A 15,453-nucleotide genomic window follows, 5' to 3' on the forward strand; every position below is an offset into this window, starting at 1 on the left:
TGTGACTGTTTTTCCTTTTTGTGGGAAGCACCAGAGCTTAGTGGTCATAATATAACCCAAACCTGAATGCTCTGCTATACCAAATTGTGAGAAAACGGAAAATCCAGAAAAAGTATTTCCTAACCCTAACCGGCTCCAGTATTTTGTATTTTATTTTAATACATTTATGAGGGGTGTTTTGTATCAAAACACATTTTGATGTATTTTTGCCCATCTATGTCTGAAATGAACAAACTGTGAAAAACCCTTTTGACGGTAAATTTGAAAATCTGTCACCGAGTCCACTGATAAACACACGATAGAGTCTATGTGAAAATCATCTGGATCGTCATCACCTTCAAAGACACACTGGGAAAAATAACACACTGGAGTTCCTCATTCAGTTTCCATTTTGGCCTTTTTATTCATCAAAACAAATGTTGACTTCACGTCACACACGCACCAGGCTCCGTCATCACAGCATTTCTACGTCAGGCTGGACGTCTGTGCTGCGGCTGCACAGCGTGCTCATCAGAAACACGCTGGGCCCAACAAATAGTTTAAAAACAAAGTCAACAAAACAATAAAAAGTTAATAGTTACAGAGTCACGTTAAGTCTCACCAGCAGATACAGTGTTCAGTCTATACAGTCTGTTAGCTATAGGCAGCCTCAGCTGGACACGACCAGAGAAAACAAAGAGTCGGACACAACAGGAAGAGGAAGAGGAGGGTGGCAGACGATGAACAGCGGCCGAAACATACGTTGATGATGGGAATGTAACGCTGCGTCAGATTCATCCTAAAACCATTCACAGCACAGGGAGGAAGATGAGTGAACGCAACAGCTAACAGCGAGAAGGTAACGACTGCAGCGTGTTGACCCACGGGACAGACGAAGGTCACGTGGACAGAGCAGGGACCTCCGGGTCATCTCAAGGCCCCGAACAGGGATTAAGCAACAACCAGAAACACAGACACCTCAGACTTTGAGAGTAATTCCTAACTCGTCTTGAACCAATCAAATGTTTCAATAGATAAACAGAGGAAGACCTGACGTGACGTTCAGTCGAGTGTAACTGACGAGACGGACACATCAACAGTCGTGAGGCTACACAGACGGACGTAGTTTTCTTTCCCACACTAACTGGTTTTAATATTTAAACATGTATAAGTATGTTGATCGACGCCGTGTCGTTCTGGCTCCGTCACACTGAGGAAACCTCACGTGACCTCACGTGCTGCTCGGGTTCTTCCTTCATCACAAAACTTCAGTTAAACAATGAACAGACACGATCACAGTCCAGGAGGCGGAGCTCCTGCTGCAGCTTCACACACAACGTTCATGGAATAATTAGTGTTTTTTATGCTTTGAAAATGAATAGATTTGTCCTGATGGTGGCGCTAGAGGAAAGGTCAAGAGGTCAACGGTCAGTTTTTGACATGTCATTTTTTTTTTAAAAAAGACTAAAATGTTGTAGTCAGCAGTTTTTAAGAGTCAAATAATGTATAGTGGCTTTACTGAGCTGAACAGTTTGTGAGAAACGACGCTGAAGATAAAATGTTGGACGAACGACCCGGAGCCAGTTCTCAGATTCACGAGTTTACAGGAGCAACTAGAAGCTTTTTCTCAGCAAGACATCGAGACCATGTCCACAGCGTCCAGCAGGCGGCAGCAGAGGACACAATCCAGAGGTAGAATCTTAAAGGTTTTTGGTAACTACGGTGGCGATGATGGAAGAATTGGGTTCAAGTGGCGAAGGGCTGCTACTCACGAGTATTTTCACTACGGATGAACCTGCAGTTTACTTTCAAGAGACTGAAACTGCTGGAAACGAACACATTTAACAATGACAGCAGGAGAAACGTTTGTAAGAAGAAACAAAGGATTTGATGACTTTTAAGAAACTCAACTGAGCTACAGATTTGTTTCAACATCTTCATCCACAGGAAAGTTAAGCTGAATAGACTTTAGTCGGCTCAAAGTCACGTGATCACACGTCACCATGTGACCGACTGGAGTTTTAGTTCAGATATTGTCTCGAATTGTTGTGGTTACGAGCGAACTTCACGCTCAAGTGCCGTCTCTTTAACATGAGGCTGAACTCGGAGGTTTGGGGACACGTCGGGCAGCAGGTGGACGGGTGAGAGGTTAAGCGCCGGAGTTTCTTCCGTTAGTGCCTTGTTCTTTTCATGTGGGGTTGATTAGAGGGACTGGGAGTTTGTCCATCTGCCGACGTCAGTTTCAGTCCAAACAAACACGACCGGGACTCAGTGATGATGTGAAAGAGTTGAAAGACACAGCAGCTGAAAGCAGTTTGATGCCAAACGGGAGTTTTACTGTGAAATCTGTTGGATCCGTTTCACGATGATGATGAGAAACAGATCCCCCCCCCCCCCCCATAGAACACCAAAGTGCTGCTAATAGATGCACTGTATGAGTGTGTGTGTGTGTGAATGTAAAACTATATAAATACAAAACCATTTTCCATAGTTTGGACTGAGATCTCAATGAATTTTATTTTCAAAGATGGAGTATCGGTCATGAGGTTCCTCTGCGGCCGCCGGTAGAACCCACGCTGAAGCTGACTCAACAGTTTTGACTGAAAACGACGCAGGCGAGAGCCGGTCGGACAAGATCCATCTGTGACACGACACCCGACACATGTGGAACTGTTTGTTCTAATCACAACACACGCACTTGACCTCTGACCTTCTCCGCTGCCATCAGGACAAAAACACACGTTAAAAACACTGAGGACAAAACATCCACGAACGTCTGTGACAACAACACGAGAAGAAAAGATAGTTCATGTCAGCTGGAGTGTACTCATTTCATTTCAGGAGCCGTTAGCACGCGACTGCTGCAGCTGATTGAAAAGTAATGGGTGGGATGCTAACAGGCTAATCTCCAGAGTCTTGGAAGAAGAAGTTGCAGTTATGAACGTCCCTCGTTAGCAGCCTGCTGGGATCAGCTGCTTCGAGGGATGAGGGTCGGCTACGAGAAACTGGAGCCGAGGTTTCCGTCGCTACGGACTAGCTCACGGGCTAACTAGCGAGAGCATTCAGGCCCGGATCATGTGTGGACATCCTGTCTGCTGGTTGGTTAATAGTCAGGACGTTAGCTGATAGGATCTGTTTGTTGCTCAGAAGCTGGACAGTGGTTACAAGTTAAAAGACAAGTCCTGTGGCTAATTAGCTGGAAGGTTAACATGCAGACTTCTGGTTGTTGGATAACCTGTTAGCCTGTTTAGCATCCTGGTAGATGATTGGCTGGTTACCTGCCTGTCAGCAGACCAATCTATGAACTGTATAGATTAATGATCAGGTGTTATTGGTTCAGACTTCCTGTCGTTATATTCTGACTGGTGGATTTTCAGAGGGTTAGTTCATGCTAACCGCTAACAGCTTCGATATTAGACCCAACAGGACGACCTGAGGCGAGACTGTTTAATTAGAGTCAGTTACCTACGTTAACTAAGGAGACTGATCAGCAAACTGTCAACAGGGTTTTAACAGGCTGTTCTGGGGGGCGGGGCTTGTGCCAGCTCGTGGGTGGCGGCAGGCGGCGGCGACTCAGCAGATGGGAAGAGGAGACGCTGGCGTCGTGGGTTGGAGTCTGCTCAGGGGACGTTAAGGAATGATGCAGGAAGTTTTAGTTAATCTTAGTTAATCTCCTTTAATCATACTAACTCAGTCCTGCTCAAACTGGAATCATCATCAGGCGTCAGTTTCTTGATTAGTTTCCTGTCGGCTTCACTGCTTCCTCGGGATCCGTTCAGGCTTCATCACCTCGGAGCAGAGGAGGAGGGGGGAGGGGCATGTAAGGGGAGGCAGTAGGGGGAGGAGTCGAGGTCAGGGCTTTGGATTCAGAGATTTCAGTCTTTTCTGACCTTCTTGGTCCTGGGAGATCTCCGCAGAACATCGTCCTCCAACTTCTACAGAGGAAACAAAGACGTCAGTTCATTTCTTATAAGAAAAACTGAACCGACTCAAACTAAATCTCACCATCAATTCTGCCTTCAACACTGGGTTTTAAAACTGATATGAAACAAAACTATAATAAGTTTTATTAAGGGCTGCCTCAGAAGTCTGTTTATAACAGATCATAAAGCTCCACATGGAGCAGCAGGACTCGGGCTGCGAGTTTCTGTCTCAACCCTCTGATGTGAGGTCGTCTCCTCACCTCATCTACTGTGGGGTCCTTATCTTCATCATTCTGAGCGTCCTCTTCCTCTCCCGGACTTTCCTCTTTGTCGCTCTTGCCCTCTGCAGCTGACAGAAGCAGAATCAGTCAGTTCCACAGAACTAACACAGGTCAAGACTTCTGAAACCTCAGTGTCACACCAACCTGGACTGCTCTCCTCTCCCTCTTCAGCCTGCTCCTCCTCTTCCTCCTCCTTCACATCAGGCTGAGGTTCGTCCGTCTTCTTGTATTCTGCTGGCGTCGCCGCACTCTTCTTCTGCAGAATAAGCACGAATCAGTTCACTTTGACTTTACAAACGCAAATCCACAGGTCACGTTGAATCGTCACACATTCAACTCAGAGACAAACAGAGAAACTGATTTTTATTCTAAATGATTAAGAAGCACTGAGAAGTGTCATAAATGTTGGTTGCGTTTTCTGAAATGTCTCATTTCTTCTTCCTTTAACTTCTGAGAGACGTTGATATTTCATATTTTCTTATCACAATGTTCAACAGTTATCGTCTGTGAATTTTAAATAAATGAAATAAACTCATTCATCGTTTTCCCATTTCCTGAACTTGTGAAACTCATGTTTTGGACTTAGTCACCTCAGAGCCCGCAGCATGGTAAACCAGCCACAGTAGTGTGTGTGTGTGTGTGTGTGTGTGTGTGTTACCTTGCCGGTGCAGCAGAAGATAACGATGAGGACGATGGGTAAAGCCACAGTGAGGACGTAGACGACCCAGAGCCAGGGACGCTCCTCTGCAGCGTTCATCATCTGCGTTGCCAGACCAGGCTGTTAACACAAACAACACAATGAGTCAAACACACAAAAACATTATCACAACGATAAGAGACCAAATCCACAAAACTCAAGTCTTATCTGAACAACTACGACCTGGAGTGTGTTCACAGGAGTGAAAACAAGTTCTGAAACCTTTCTTCCTACTGTTGAATAGTGTAATAATATTATGAAATTTAAAATAGGTGAACTATTCCTTTAAGGAATCCCGTTCTGATTGAGCTGTAGTAATGTGGGTGAGGAGCAGTGTCCCTGAACGCAGCACCAGTGTCCCTGAACGCAGCACCAGTGTCCCTGAACGCAGCACCAGTGTCCCTGAACGCAGCACCAGTGTCCCTGAACGCAGCACCAGTGTCCCTGAACGCAGCACCAGTGTCCCTGAACGCAGCACCAGTGTCCCTGAACGCAGCACCAGTCTGTTGCATCTGTGAACGTTAAGGATGTGCGAGTGTTGCTCAGAGACGCTTCTTCCTCAGGAGGATTTCATCATCACTGAGGTTCAAAACTAATTTCTACTTTTAACTTTTGTCAAAAGAAAATTGTAATTCTTTTAATATTTTGTAAAAAACGAAAATTCTGTTATATTTCTTAAAATAAATTGTATTTCTAATAACGTGTTTGTAAATGTTTGCATTTAATTCAATTTAATTCGGATCTACTCTCTGCTCTGTAACAGATCTTATGAATATGATCCTGTTTGATCTGAACCTACATCAGCAGCGCCCTCTGCTGCCTTCTTCAGGCCCCAGCCGTCGTTGGCCCAGCGCTCGGCCGTGCTGCGGTCGTTGGATATGAAGAAGTTGTCAAAGAAGATGTCGGAGGTCATGGACCAGAGCTCGAGTCCAACAGCGTTGAACGGACTCATCCTGAACGGGTGCAGGTCCTCAAAGAACTCCGGGTTGGAGATCTTCCTCGGCTTCCAGACGCCCTGAGAACCACAAGGGTCAGAGGTCAGGTTCAGATCAACAACAAACACACAGGTGACCACAGAGGAACTTCCTTAAAAAGTCGTTATGTGGATCCTCAGTTCAAACTGCCTCCGATGTGGGAGGAGTTAACAAGCTCACCTGGTAGTTGGGGTTGTCGATCATCGGAGGCTTCCACTTGCCCTTGTAGCTGGGGTTATCGATCATGGGACGGTTCCAGGCGCCACAGCCGGGGGCGGTCTCGCAGGCGGCGTTAGGGATCTGAGGAGCCTCCCACTCCCCGTCCATGTCCACATCCCTGACGGACAGGAAACACACAGACTGTGACCGGGCTGAAGATGGAGGACATGACTTCACTGGGACGATCGCCAACGTGCTTCAACGTACCAGTCTTCAGGTTTGACGGCCTCAGGATCTCCGATGTACTCCGGCTCGTCGTCCAACCAGCCGTCTGGTTTCACTGCGTCTTCATCTGGAACCTGAGCGGGAGCGTCCTCGTCCCTGCACCAATCAGAGAACACACCCGGCATGAAGTCATGGTACCAACCAATCAGAGAAGAGATCTGATCCATCACAGCTGTTGCTCTTCATTTTAAATTGTCACGTGATTATCTGAACAGTTAATTGGACAAAACATTTGAAAGAATAAACAACTTAAGACAGAGTTCATACACATTTTGACCAATGGATTTCCATGACTTTTCAATAACTTTAAACCAAATTTCCATGACCGAACATTTTGTGAAATCTCTGTGTATACACGAAAGAGTGACAAAATGTAGTATTCAAACCAACAATGAGAATTCCAAGGCAGACAGTAAACCTTAAATGACACAAACCCAAGTATGCCTGCCTATATTTTGAGCGTATTTCTTTAAAAGCATATGAATTATTTAAAACTCAGCGTAAATTAACTCGGGATGGGCATTCGATTAAAATGTCTTAATCGATCGTCTATTAATTATGCCCATCCCTAAAATGAACGACATGAAAATATGAATATTACAAATTTCCATGACTTTTCCAAAACTTTTGGAGGATTATTTGTTTCCATGACTTTTCCAGGTTTTCCATGACCGTACGAACCCTGTTAAGAACTTCTGATGGTGAACAAATATGTGTTGCACGTGATGCTACACACAAACCAACTTCACAATTCCACTCAATTAACAGCAGAGTCTCCATGGTAACCGAGGTCATGTACTGACCAGTCCTCGGGCTTGACGGCGTCGGGGTCCTGGATCTTGGGCCTCTCGTCCCAGTCCTCCGGTTTGTGGTCGTCCGGGTCCTCGATTTCGGCGAGAGGGTTCACGGGGGGGGTCACATCTGTCAGCAGGCTGCCGCTGTTCACCAGCGTCTGATCCACCAGCACCTCGAAGGTGTTGTCCGGGTTCAACACTGAGGGAGGGGGCACAGGGAGCAGTCACACACCTGGACTGTCAGAGAGAGTGTGTGTGTGTGTGTGTGTGTGTGTGTGTGTGTGTGTGTGTGTGTGTGTGAGAAACATACCCAGTGTGTACAGGTGTGTCTTCTTGTCGGTGTAGTACGTCCTCAGGTCAGAATCTGGTTTCTTGGCGTGTTTCTCTTCATACTCTCCAGTTTTGGGGTTTTTGTGTCTGAAGATGAAGTGGAGTTTGTAATCTTCTCCACATTTGTCGGGTCCAAACATGATGGTGTACGGAGTTTTATCCACAAACTGGTCCTGGAGACACACAGACACACACCAATCAGCTTCATTAAAAGGTCCAACGGTTGAAAGTGGAAGAGAAGACGAGCAGTGAAAGCATGTTGTTTGTGTGTGTGTGTGTGAGACTGACCAGGTCGAGGTCAGGAGTCTGAGTCAGCAGTTTGATGTAGGCGCCACCACAATCAATCCCTGCCTGGAAGTTCACCTCGTACCTGAACAAAGAGGAACGGAGTCAGAAACACGACCCGGAGGAAACACACAACACATCCACACAGACCATGTTGTGTTCTCACTGGATGATGAGGGGCTGGGTATCGAAGGTGAAAGGTCGCAGCAGCTGGGCTGAGATGGCGTGATGTTTGGCTCTGGACTTCAGTACCAGACCTTGGTCCCCGGGGAGTTTACTGTCCTTCATCTCCTCCACCGCCCATTTACCTGTTAACACATCAACATCATTCATCGGGAAATAGATTCTCCTCAATCAGGCTCATCAAGTGTGTTAGACACGCCCCCTCACTACACACTTTTAAGTTTATGAGTCGGCTGGACCACTTGACAAATTTAATAATTGATCTTATGACAGACCCTGGCTGCAGCTCTGTCAAATACACATCCAAGATCTGGGAACACTGGCATGAGTGCTTTTTTTAGCCCTTCTTTCCCTGTATATTTTTATGTAATGTATTGATTGTATGTATTGTTGATATTTTTTCTCTGTGGGCCCTGAGCCTGTATTAAAGTTTATAACACTGAACTGTTATCTGACTCAAGATCCCACAATGCATCTGGAAAACTAGTGTACAACAGATGGTCACTAACCGAGACATATGTACCATCATGCATTGCTTTCACGCTGAATGAAAGAATGAAAAAAATGACACTTAATTAAAATAAAACAGAAGATGGAGAAAATAAACATTTTCTATATTTGATCATGTTGGAAAAGGTTTTCAATACAACGTGTTTGTACTGTTTGTTCAGTTCTTTCCATAGAATGAACCCTGCACCAGTGTGCACCTGTTACTGCCACATCCTCAACTCATTCTGTGGGAAACCCACAGGATCCGTGTGATTTACATCCTCACGTCAGCGTATTATCTACATGTTGTTCTTCTGAACCCACCATCGTATTTTGCGATCTCTTCATCGGTGTCTTCCTTCTTGGCGATGGACAGAACCCAGCTGAAACACACACACACACACACACACACACTTCAGTGAGCAACACACCTGGAAGTCTCAGACGGAGTTAACTCAACAGCTGATTTAACTGATCATCAGCGATGAACACGTGCTCACCCGTCAAGTGTCCCTCGGTCAAAAGACTCCGCGAAGAAATGTTCCCCCATCGGCTCAGGAGCTTTGTAGGTCACCTGATCACAAAGAGAAGGAGAGAAGGAAGTAAAGCAGGTGAACGTTTCCTCATGTTCACAGTAGTTGTGACATCTGCTCCTGTTTTCAGGGATTTAACCTCATATTCTTTGCTCAGTTAAACTTTCAGCTTAATATCATTTCTATAAAAGTTATTAAAATGACTACTAAGTCAGGAATTCACTGGAGTCTTTTCTGGGGGGGGTTTCCAGTGTGAATGCAGGTCAGTGGATCAGCAGGTCAGTTTACTGCTCCACTATCAAAGCCACTTCCTGTTTCAGCTGGTTAATCAGTGACAGGCTGAGAACAGATCTGTGACCTCCTGATGCATCGAGTGAAAACGTTTCCTCCTTCAGACACTCCGTTCGATACACACATCACTTTAAAGAAAGTCACACACTTTGATTCACATGCAGAAAGACTATGATACTGGTTTTCACAACAGGAGATACATGAACAGGTAAGACAGGGAAACGTTTAATATTCTGTAATATCATTCATCATCGGATCTGCAGACACTACGTCTCACCCGTCCAATCGTATCGTCTTACCTTCGGTGCGGGAGGAGTTGTAGGAGCAGGCGGAGCTTCATCCTGAGCGTCCCCCTCCAGCTCCTCCTCGTCAGCTCCGCCCAAACCCAGATCCAGCTCGTCCTCGACGTCTACGTCATCATCCAGAGCGTCCAGGCCCTGGTGCTCCGCCTGAGAGCCGGGCGCCAAGCTGAGGCAGAGGAGGCCTGCCGCCAGAAGAACTAATAACCCAAGTCTCTGATCCATGGTCTGCAGAGAGGAAGAGGAGGAGGAAGAGGAGGAGAGGGTGAACTTTTACTGCATTTCATCCAGACCCAGTGTTTGTTCTGAATTAGTTATTTGACGATATAAAAACAGACTGCGACGTCGTGATTGACAGCTGAGACTGACTCCTGATTGGTCGAGTCCCGACGGCTTCATCCTACGATCACTACTCCACAGACTGACATCACCACAAGAGGGCAGTACATCTGTGTTTTGTTCACGGAAGTTAACGAATGAAATTGTTTCTCTCTACAGATTTGTCTGACAACGATTGATTGAGTGACAGGCGCACGTGTGTGTGTGTGTGTGTGTGTGTGTGTGTCCCTGGCGTCCCTCCGGCTCCATGGAGACCAGGCAGCACCGCAGGACAAGCAAACAGCTTAATGAGATTACGCCCCAGAGGATTACTGCAGCACCCCACAACTCACACACGGCACAGCACGCACAATTACTCTGCACATAAACACACCAGTCTCTGGATACTGCAGGTTACTTATTACACACCGGGGGGGTTCAGCTAAATTAAGAACAGAGTTTAACAGCACCAATGATTATGCAGCACAATAACAGCCACATGTTCTTTTTAAAGTCTTTTCTCCAGTAGAAATGTGTCTGATATGGTTTAATTAATCATTTATCACAGAGGATAAAAATCTTCAGTTTATATCTTTATATTAATTTGTCAGTTTTGTTGAAACACTAAAGAAAAGTGAATGCGTCGGTTCGTCTTTTTTATTCTTCAATATAAAACCATTATTTAAGTGACAGAGGAAATAACTGGCAGATCCATCAGTAAGTAGCTGCTCCATATTATCATAACTCCATTATTTAAACTAGAACCTAATTTCACATCTCTAGAATTAACTTATTTTCAACATGTAGACATTTAGCTTCTGAATCAGACTCATTTCACTACAGGTCTGGTTTTAAATTCACCGCTCTGAAGGTTTGTGTAGCAGATGAAAATGATTCCTCTCCCCTGATTGGTTCAGAGGACCTGACGCCTCACAGCAGACTGAGGCTAATCAGATTAGCCCGCTGCAGGATTAGCATGCCAGGCTAACAGCAGTGCAGTTTATTGATGAGTGTGTAGCCGTTAGTTTAGCATCAAACCCGGCGACCACGTGGCGTTTAAAGGACTAATGTGCAGAACCACGTGTGGACAAGACGAGAACAGCTGAAACAATCATTAATCGATCAGAGAAATCTAATCCTCGGACAATCATTCTTCTATAGTTTAGATTAAATGAACAAATAAAAAAGGCTCTGCATTTAGTTAAACAGACCATTGTAATTTATCAATAGAAACGGGAGGAAACAGTTTGAGCTTTTTCTAGTGGTTGATGAATCTACATCTGATTCCCTCGGGTCGAGGCCTCGGCTTTAGGGCTGTTATGAAATTAAAATTAATCTGTCAATTTTATCATTTTTATTTAAAATAACTTATTATACATCATATTTTTGCTTTGAAGCAGATGTAAAATTAATTAACTGAATCAATTTAATCTAAATTACTTTTTGAGACCTTGGGAAGCTTTCATAGGGAATCTGACAGGCCTTTGTTACTGAGTGAAACCAGGAGAATTTAGTGTCACTCAGTCCTAGGCTGGAGGAGCAGGAGGAGCAGGAGGAGCAGGAGGAGCAGGAGGAGCAGGAGGAGGAGCAGGAGGAGCGGGAGGAGGAGGAGGAGCAGGAGGAGCAGGAGGAGGAGCAGGAGGAGGAGCAGGAGGAGGAGCAGGAGGAGCAGGAGTCTGTTAATCTGCCTGCAACCATCTGCTGCATCTGATTCCCTGTCTGATAACCGACTCCAGAGCCCGAGGAGAACACGGAGCTTCCTGAAGAACGACTCTGCTGCGTCACCCCACATGGGTTAAATACATTAACATGACGCGGCAGTTTCTTCATTTTACCTCTATGAAAAACATCCAAGTAAATATTGTCTGATTTCTAGTTTTGCCGATGTCCACATTCACTTCATAATGTTTATATTTGTAAACATACTACAGTAGTACACTGTAGTACTCCTGGAGTACTGGGCCTGAAGGTGCTGATGCTGCTATCGTAATACCATCATGATGTTACGCCATCTACAGACCAATCAGAGTCAAGCATAGGTAGACTCCGCCCACATGAGTGATGACAGAACGTACTGACAATTTTTTAGTCCCTAAATCACAAAGTGAACCCAGATCAAAGGAAACATGGAACAAACAAAGACTTTCACATCAGAAAAACTCCTAAAAGATCAAAAAACTAATAAAACAGGTGAAATTTAAATCCTCATCTTGGTTCGATTTCACTGACAAAAAGTTTGTTGAATTTTAAATAACAAATATATTTTTACATTTAAAAAGAAAACACGTTTGTCTGTGACTGAGCAGCTTCACTCAATAAACTGTGGAATCAGCGTTTATCAGCCGGCTTCAGGTCACTGATCGGTGAGCAGGTTACTATTTAAACTGAAGCAAACAGTGAGGTCACGTCGTCCTGTGTGAAGAGAGAAATATAAACACAGATTCACTAACTGTTCCTCTATCTCTTCACTGTGAAATGACTCTCGTCTGGTGAAAAGCAAACAAGCGGCTGGTTCATCATCAGCAACAGGTCAGGATCGAACTAGTCTGTCAGAATCAGGTGTTAAATGCTCTGATAAATCAATCAGAGTGATACATCTTAGTGTTTGTCTTCATTTATCAATATGTGAAGCCCACACTTTTTTGAATAGATTAAAAAAGAGGCTGATAAAAATAAAAATGAACTCTTCTCCAGCTGAGTCTCATCCAAAATATTTAAATGATAAAGGAATTGAATAAATTAATTTTGCTGAGACCAGATTTCAACATTCGCAGTCATGTGACCACAGATCAGCATCGAACTGGATCTTAATTTAAACATTTGAAAGAGTAAACTATGTGAGAATTATATCTTATTAGCAACAACAACCTTTTCACTCGCTGAGCTGGTTCCTCTCTTCAAATCACACCAAGCCGCAGGTTGAACTGTTGCCACACTTCACCTGAGAGAGTGGATCTGACGAGCAGCCGATTCTACACAAGCCATTAAAGCTTGAAGCATTAAAGACATTAAAGAAACTCTTGAATGTCTTTAATGCCTCTGACACATTGACCAACCCAGAGAAAGTTGATTTCACAACCAGTTCCACACGGAAGGAAAGCTGGTGTTCAATCTGAGAGATGGAATGATCTCCAGGTAATTAGAGGCTTCTCCTCTCCAAACAAACACCTGATTCTCCCTGTGAGGGTTTGGACTTTGGCCAAGAAATGTGAAGTCAGTGCACAATAAGAAGCAGATTCTAAAAGTGTCACAGGAAAACCTACAGAAAAACACAGATGAGAAGTGAAAAGATGAATTGACTTCATCTGCTCTCATCTTTTCTAATGTAAAGATTTGCAGCTCGTCTCCATCTCATCCACAGTTTCTGATTCCTTATTTCTTCAGTGAAGTGGATTCATCACTGAGACGCTGTAAAGCTACAAACTGACTCAAAGTGACTGAACGATGGAGTGAAGCAACATGGTTCCATCTGGAGTCTGACAAACAGACACTGAACATATCAGCTATTAATTGAAAGAACATTGTATAAAGTGACAGAGTAAATTAATGAGTAACTAGTGTCACAGCCTCAACATTAAATACGTCCAGAACCAAAACATGTCTCTCGTCACCAACTCCTGCATCAGTTAAGACTTGGTTTTATGAGAAAAAGCCTCTTGTTGGTATGAGATTACTTTAAGATTGTATAACAATAAGAACTAAATTACTACTAAATCTGAAAACTATCTTATATTAGGTACCTGTTTCAACACTTCATTGAACAATGATGTTTAACACAAGCAGAGTATTATTATATAGGTTGAATTATGATTTACAGGCTAAACTGGGATAATTAATTTATTCCTAATGACTTAAATTAAGGTTTAACATAAATTAATGTGCATTTTAGAATGAATTTCTCCACCCAAAGGAAACACTTTCTTACGATTATCACAATATTAAACCACAAACTACTAAATGATTGAATCATCATAGACCTGCAGCTTTTATGTTTCATATCTTTGAGTTTTTTTGAAGATGTATATTTTATAATAATTCAACACATTTTATAGACAGAAACGTACAAACAGCTCCTGTGTGGATTTTATTTTCAGATTCGAGCACAAGGTTCCATCTCACTACAATCATAATAATCACTGACTAATTCTCTTCTTTATTCGATCTTAATTATTTGTGTCGTATAAGAAGGAATCGGACAGGAACCCAGGAATCTGGAGGACTTTAATCACTATAGGACATTATTAATAATGAAAAGCTGCAGACCTGCTTACAGATCATTATTGCTGACTTTCACTTGTATTTAATATAAATCGTGTGGTTCCAGAAGAGGCTGAAGATGATAGAACCATCTACACCCTGTCCTCCTGGAGCCACAGCTGCATGGCCGGTTCGCTGTGTGAGGCTCGGGTGGGAACCAGTGGAACCAGTGGAACCATAGGGTGGGAACCAGTGGAACCAGTGGAACCAGTGGCGAGCAGCCCTGGTTCCCACCCGAGCCTCCATCACCAGGAGGTGGGGGAGCAGCTCCGTCTTCACACGGAGGAGCTCGTTAATCTCTTTAAAGTCAAACACCCCCCAGCCGCTGCACACAGCTAGCTTAGCTTCAGCTAGCTTAGCTTCAATTAGCTTAGCGCGATGCTACTGCGAAACGACAGAAAGTGACGGAGCAGAGCGCGGAAGCTGCGGCTCGTCCCCGGGAGTCAGCGGCTTCTGTCCGGCAGTAAAACACGGGTCTCACGATCATCCATTTAATTCATTAAGTGTGATTAGAGTCCGGGGAAGCTAACAGGCTAGCTGCCTGCACCTGAGCTTAATTAGCCCCAGCTAGCCTCAGTTAGCTGCAGCTAGCCTCCCGCACACGGAGCGGAACGTGTCGCACTAAACACGGACAGGATGAGAACCATCAGAGTAAAGAGCCACGGAGCGAAGCCCCGGGCCCAGAGGCCGCTGCCCGCCGCTTCGTCCCCGGGAAACAGACACTTTATTCGGCTAGTTTCACTCACCTCCGGCTCCTGGTCTGACCGCCTGCGAACTAACCAGCACGATCACGTGGAAGGAAGAGAGCGCCGGCCCCGGCCGCTGATTGGTCCGCGTCTGACGTTTCCTGTCAACTGTCAACAGCTGATTGGTCAGAGGCAAATCTCAGCCCAAGCGGACAGAGCCCGCCCCCCTCCAACTCAACCTCGTGGACAGCGATGATTGGTCGATGCGTCGAGGGGGGTAGTGAGCGCTGATTGGCTGCAGTGAGGCGGATGAGAAGGAATCGGAAGTGATTGGCTGTCTGAGAGATTGATGATCACACTCATTGGAATGTACATATACTTTTACAGGTTGAAGTACATTTATCCAAGTAAATAAACATATGTGTGTATTACATTAGAGTATTTCATTTTCTGTTATTCACCTCATTACATTGCAGATGATCATATTTTACTTTTCACTCTACTGCAGCTATTTAAGGACTTATAGTTACAGACTAGCTTCAATGTTTGATTTGACAAACAAAACAAAATTGAATAAAATGGATTGTTACAAGAATAAACTTGTAATAAGACTAATTTCACGTCTCTTCTTGTTAACACATCGACCAAATACAAATATTCCCTCTTACACTTCATTTAAAAGCCTTTTCC

General features: G+C 44.4%; 1 protein-coding gene across 2 annotated transcripts; it reads right to left on the reverse strand.

Annotated features, from left to right (window-relative positions):
- Positions 1-378: 378 nt before the first annotated feature.
- canx (calnexin) lies at positions 379-14,889 on the reverse strand. 2 transcript variants are annotated; one of them, XM_061079917.1, is made up of 15 exons: positions 14,824-14,889; positions 9,503-9,730; positions 8,880-8,953; positions 8,704-8,762; positions 7,874-8,015; positions 7,711-7,792; positions 7,403-7,595; positions 7,102-7,291; positions 6,281-6,394; positions 6,035-6,191; positions 5,680-5,895; positions 4,842-4,961; positions 4,328-4,439; positions 4,163-4,245; positions 379-3,914 (listed from the first exon to the last, which is right to left on the reverse strand). In XM_061079917.1, the coding sequence occupies exons 2-15, from the start codon at positions 9,725-9,727 to the stop codon at positions 3,855-3,857; spliced, it is 1,827 nt and encodes a 608-aa protein (XP_060935900.1). In that variant the 5' UTR covers positions 9,728-9,730; positions 14,824-14,889; the 3' UTR covers positions 379-3,854. The 2 variants fall into 2 exon arrangements, with proteins under 2 accessions (XP_060935900.1, XP_060935899.1); XM_061079916.1 differs by having other exon boundaries at positions 4,163-4,251.
- Between the last annotated feature and the right edge of the window lie 564 nt (positions 14,890-15,453).

This window comes from Limanda limanda, chromosome 10, assembly GCF_963576545.1.
Source record: "Limanda limanda chromosome 10, fLimLim1.1, whole genome shotgun sequence".
NCBI classification, from domain to species: domain Eukaryota; kingdom Metazoa; phylum Chordata; class Actinopteri; order Pleuronectiformes; family Pleuronectidae; genus Limanda; species Limanda limanda.

Excerpts from the sequence above, each read along its gene's own strand:
- canx (XM_061079916.1), bottom strand. The coding sequence starts at position 9,727 with ATGGATCAGAGACTTGGGTTATTAGTTCTTCTGGCGGCAGGCCTCCTC. Across the intron at positions 7,596-7,710 it reads AGACTCCTGACCTCGACCTG|GACCAGTTTGTGGATAAAAC; the intron begins GTCAGTCTCACA and ends GTGTGTCTCCAG. Across the intron at positions 4,962-5,679 it reads CAGCAGAGGGCGCTGCTGAT|CCTGGTCTGGCAACGCAGAT; the intron begins GTAGGTTCAGAT and ends TTGTGTTAACAG.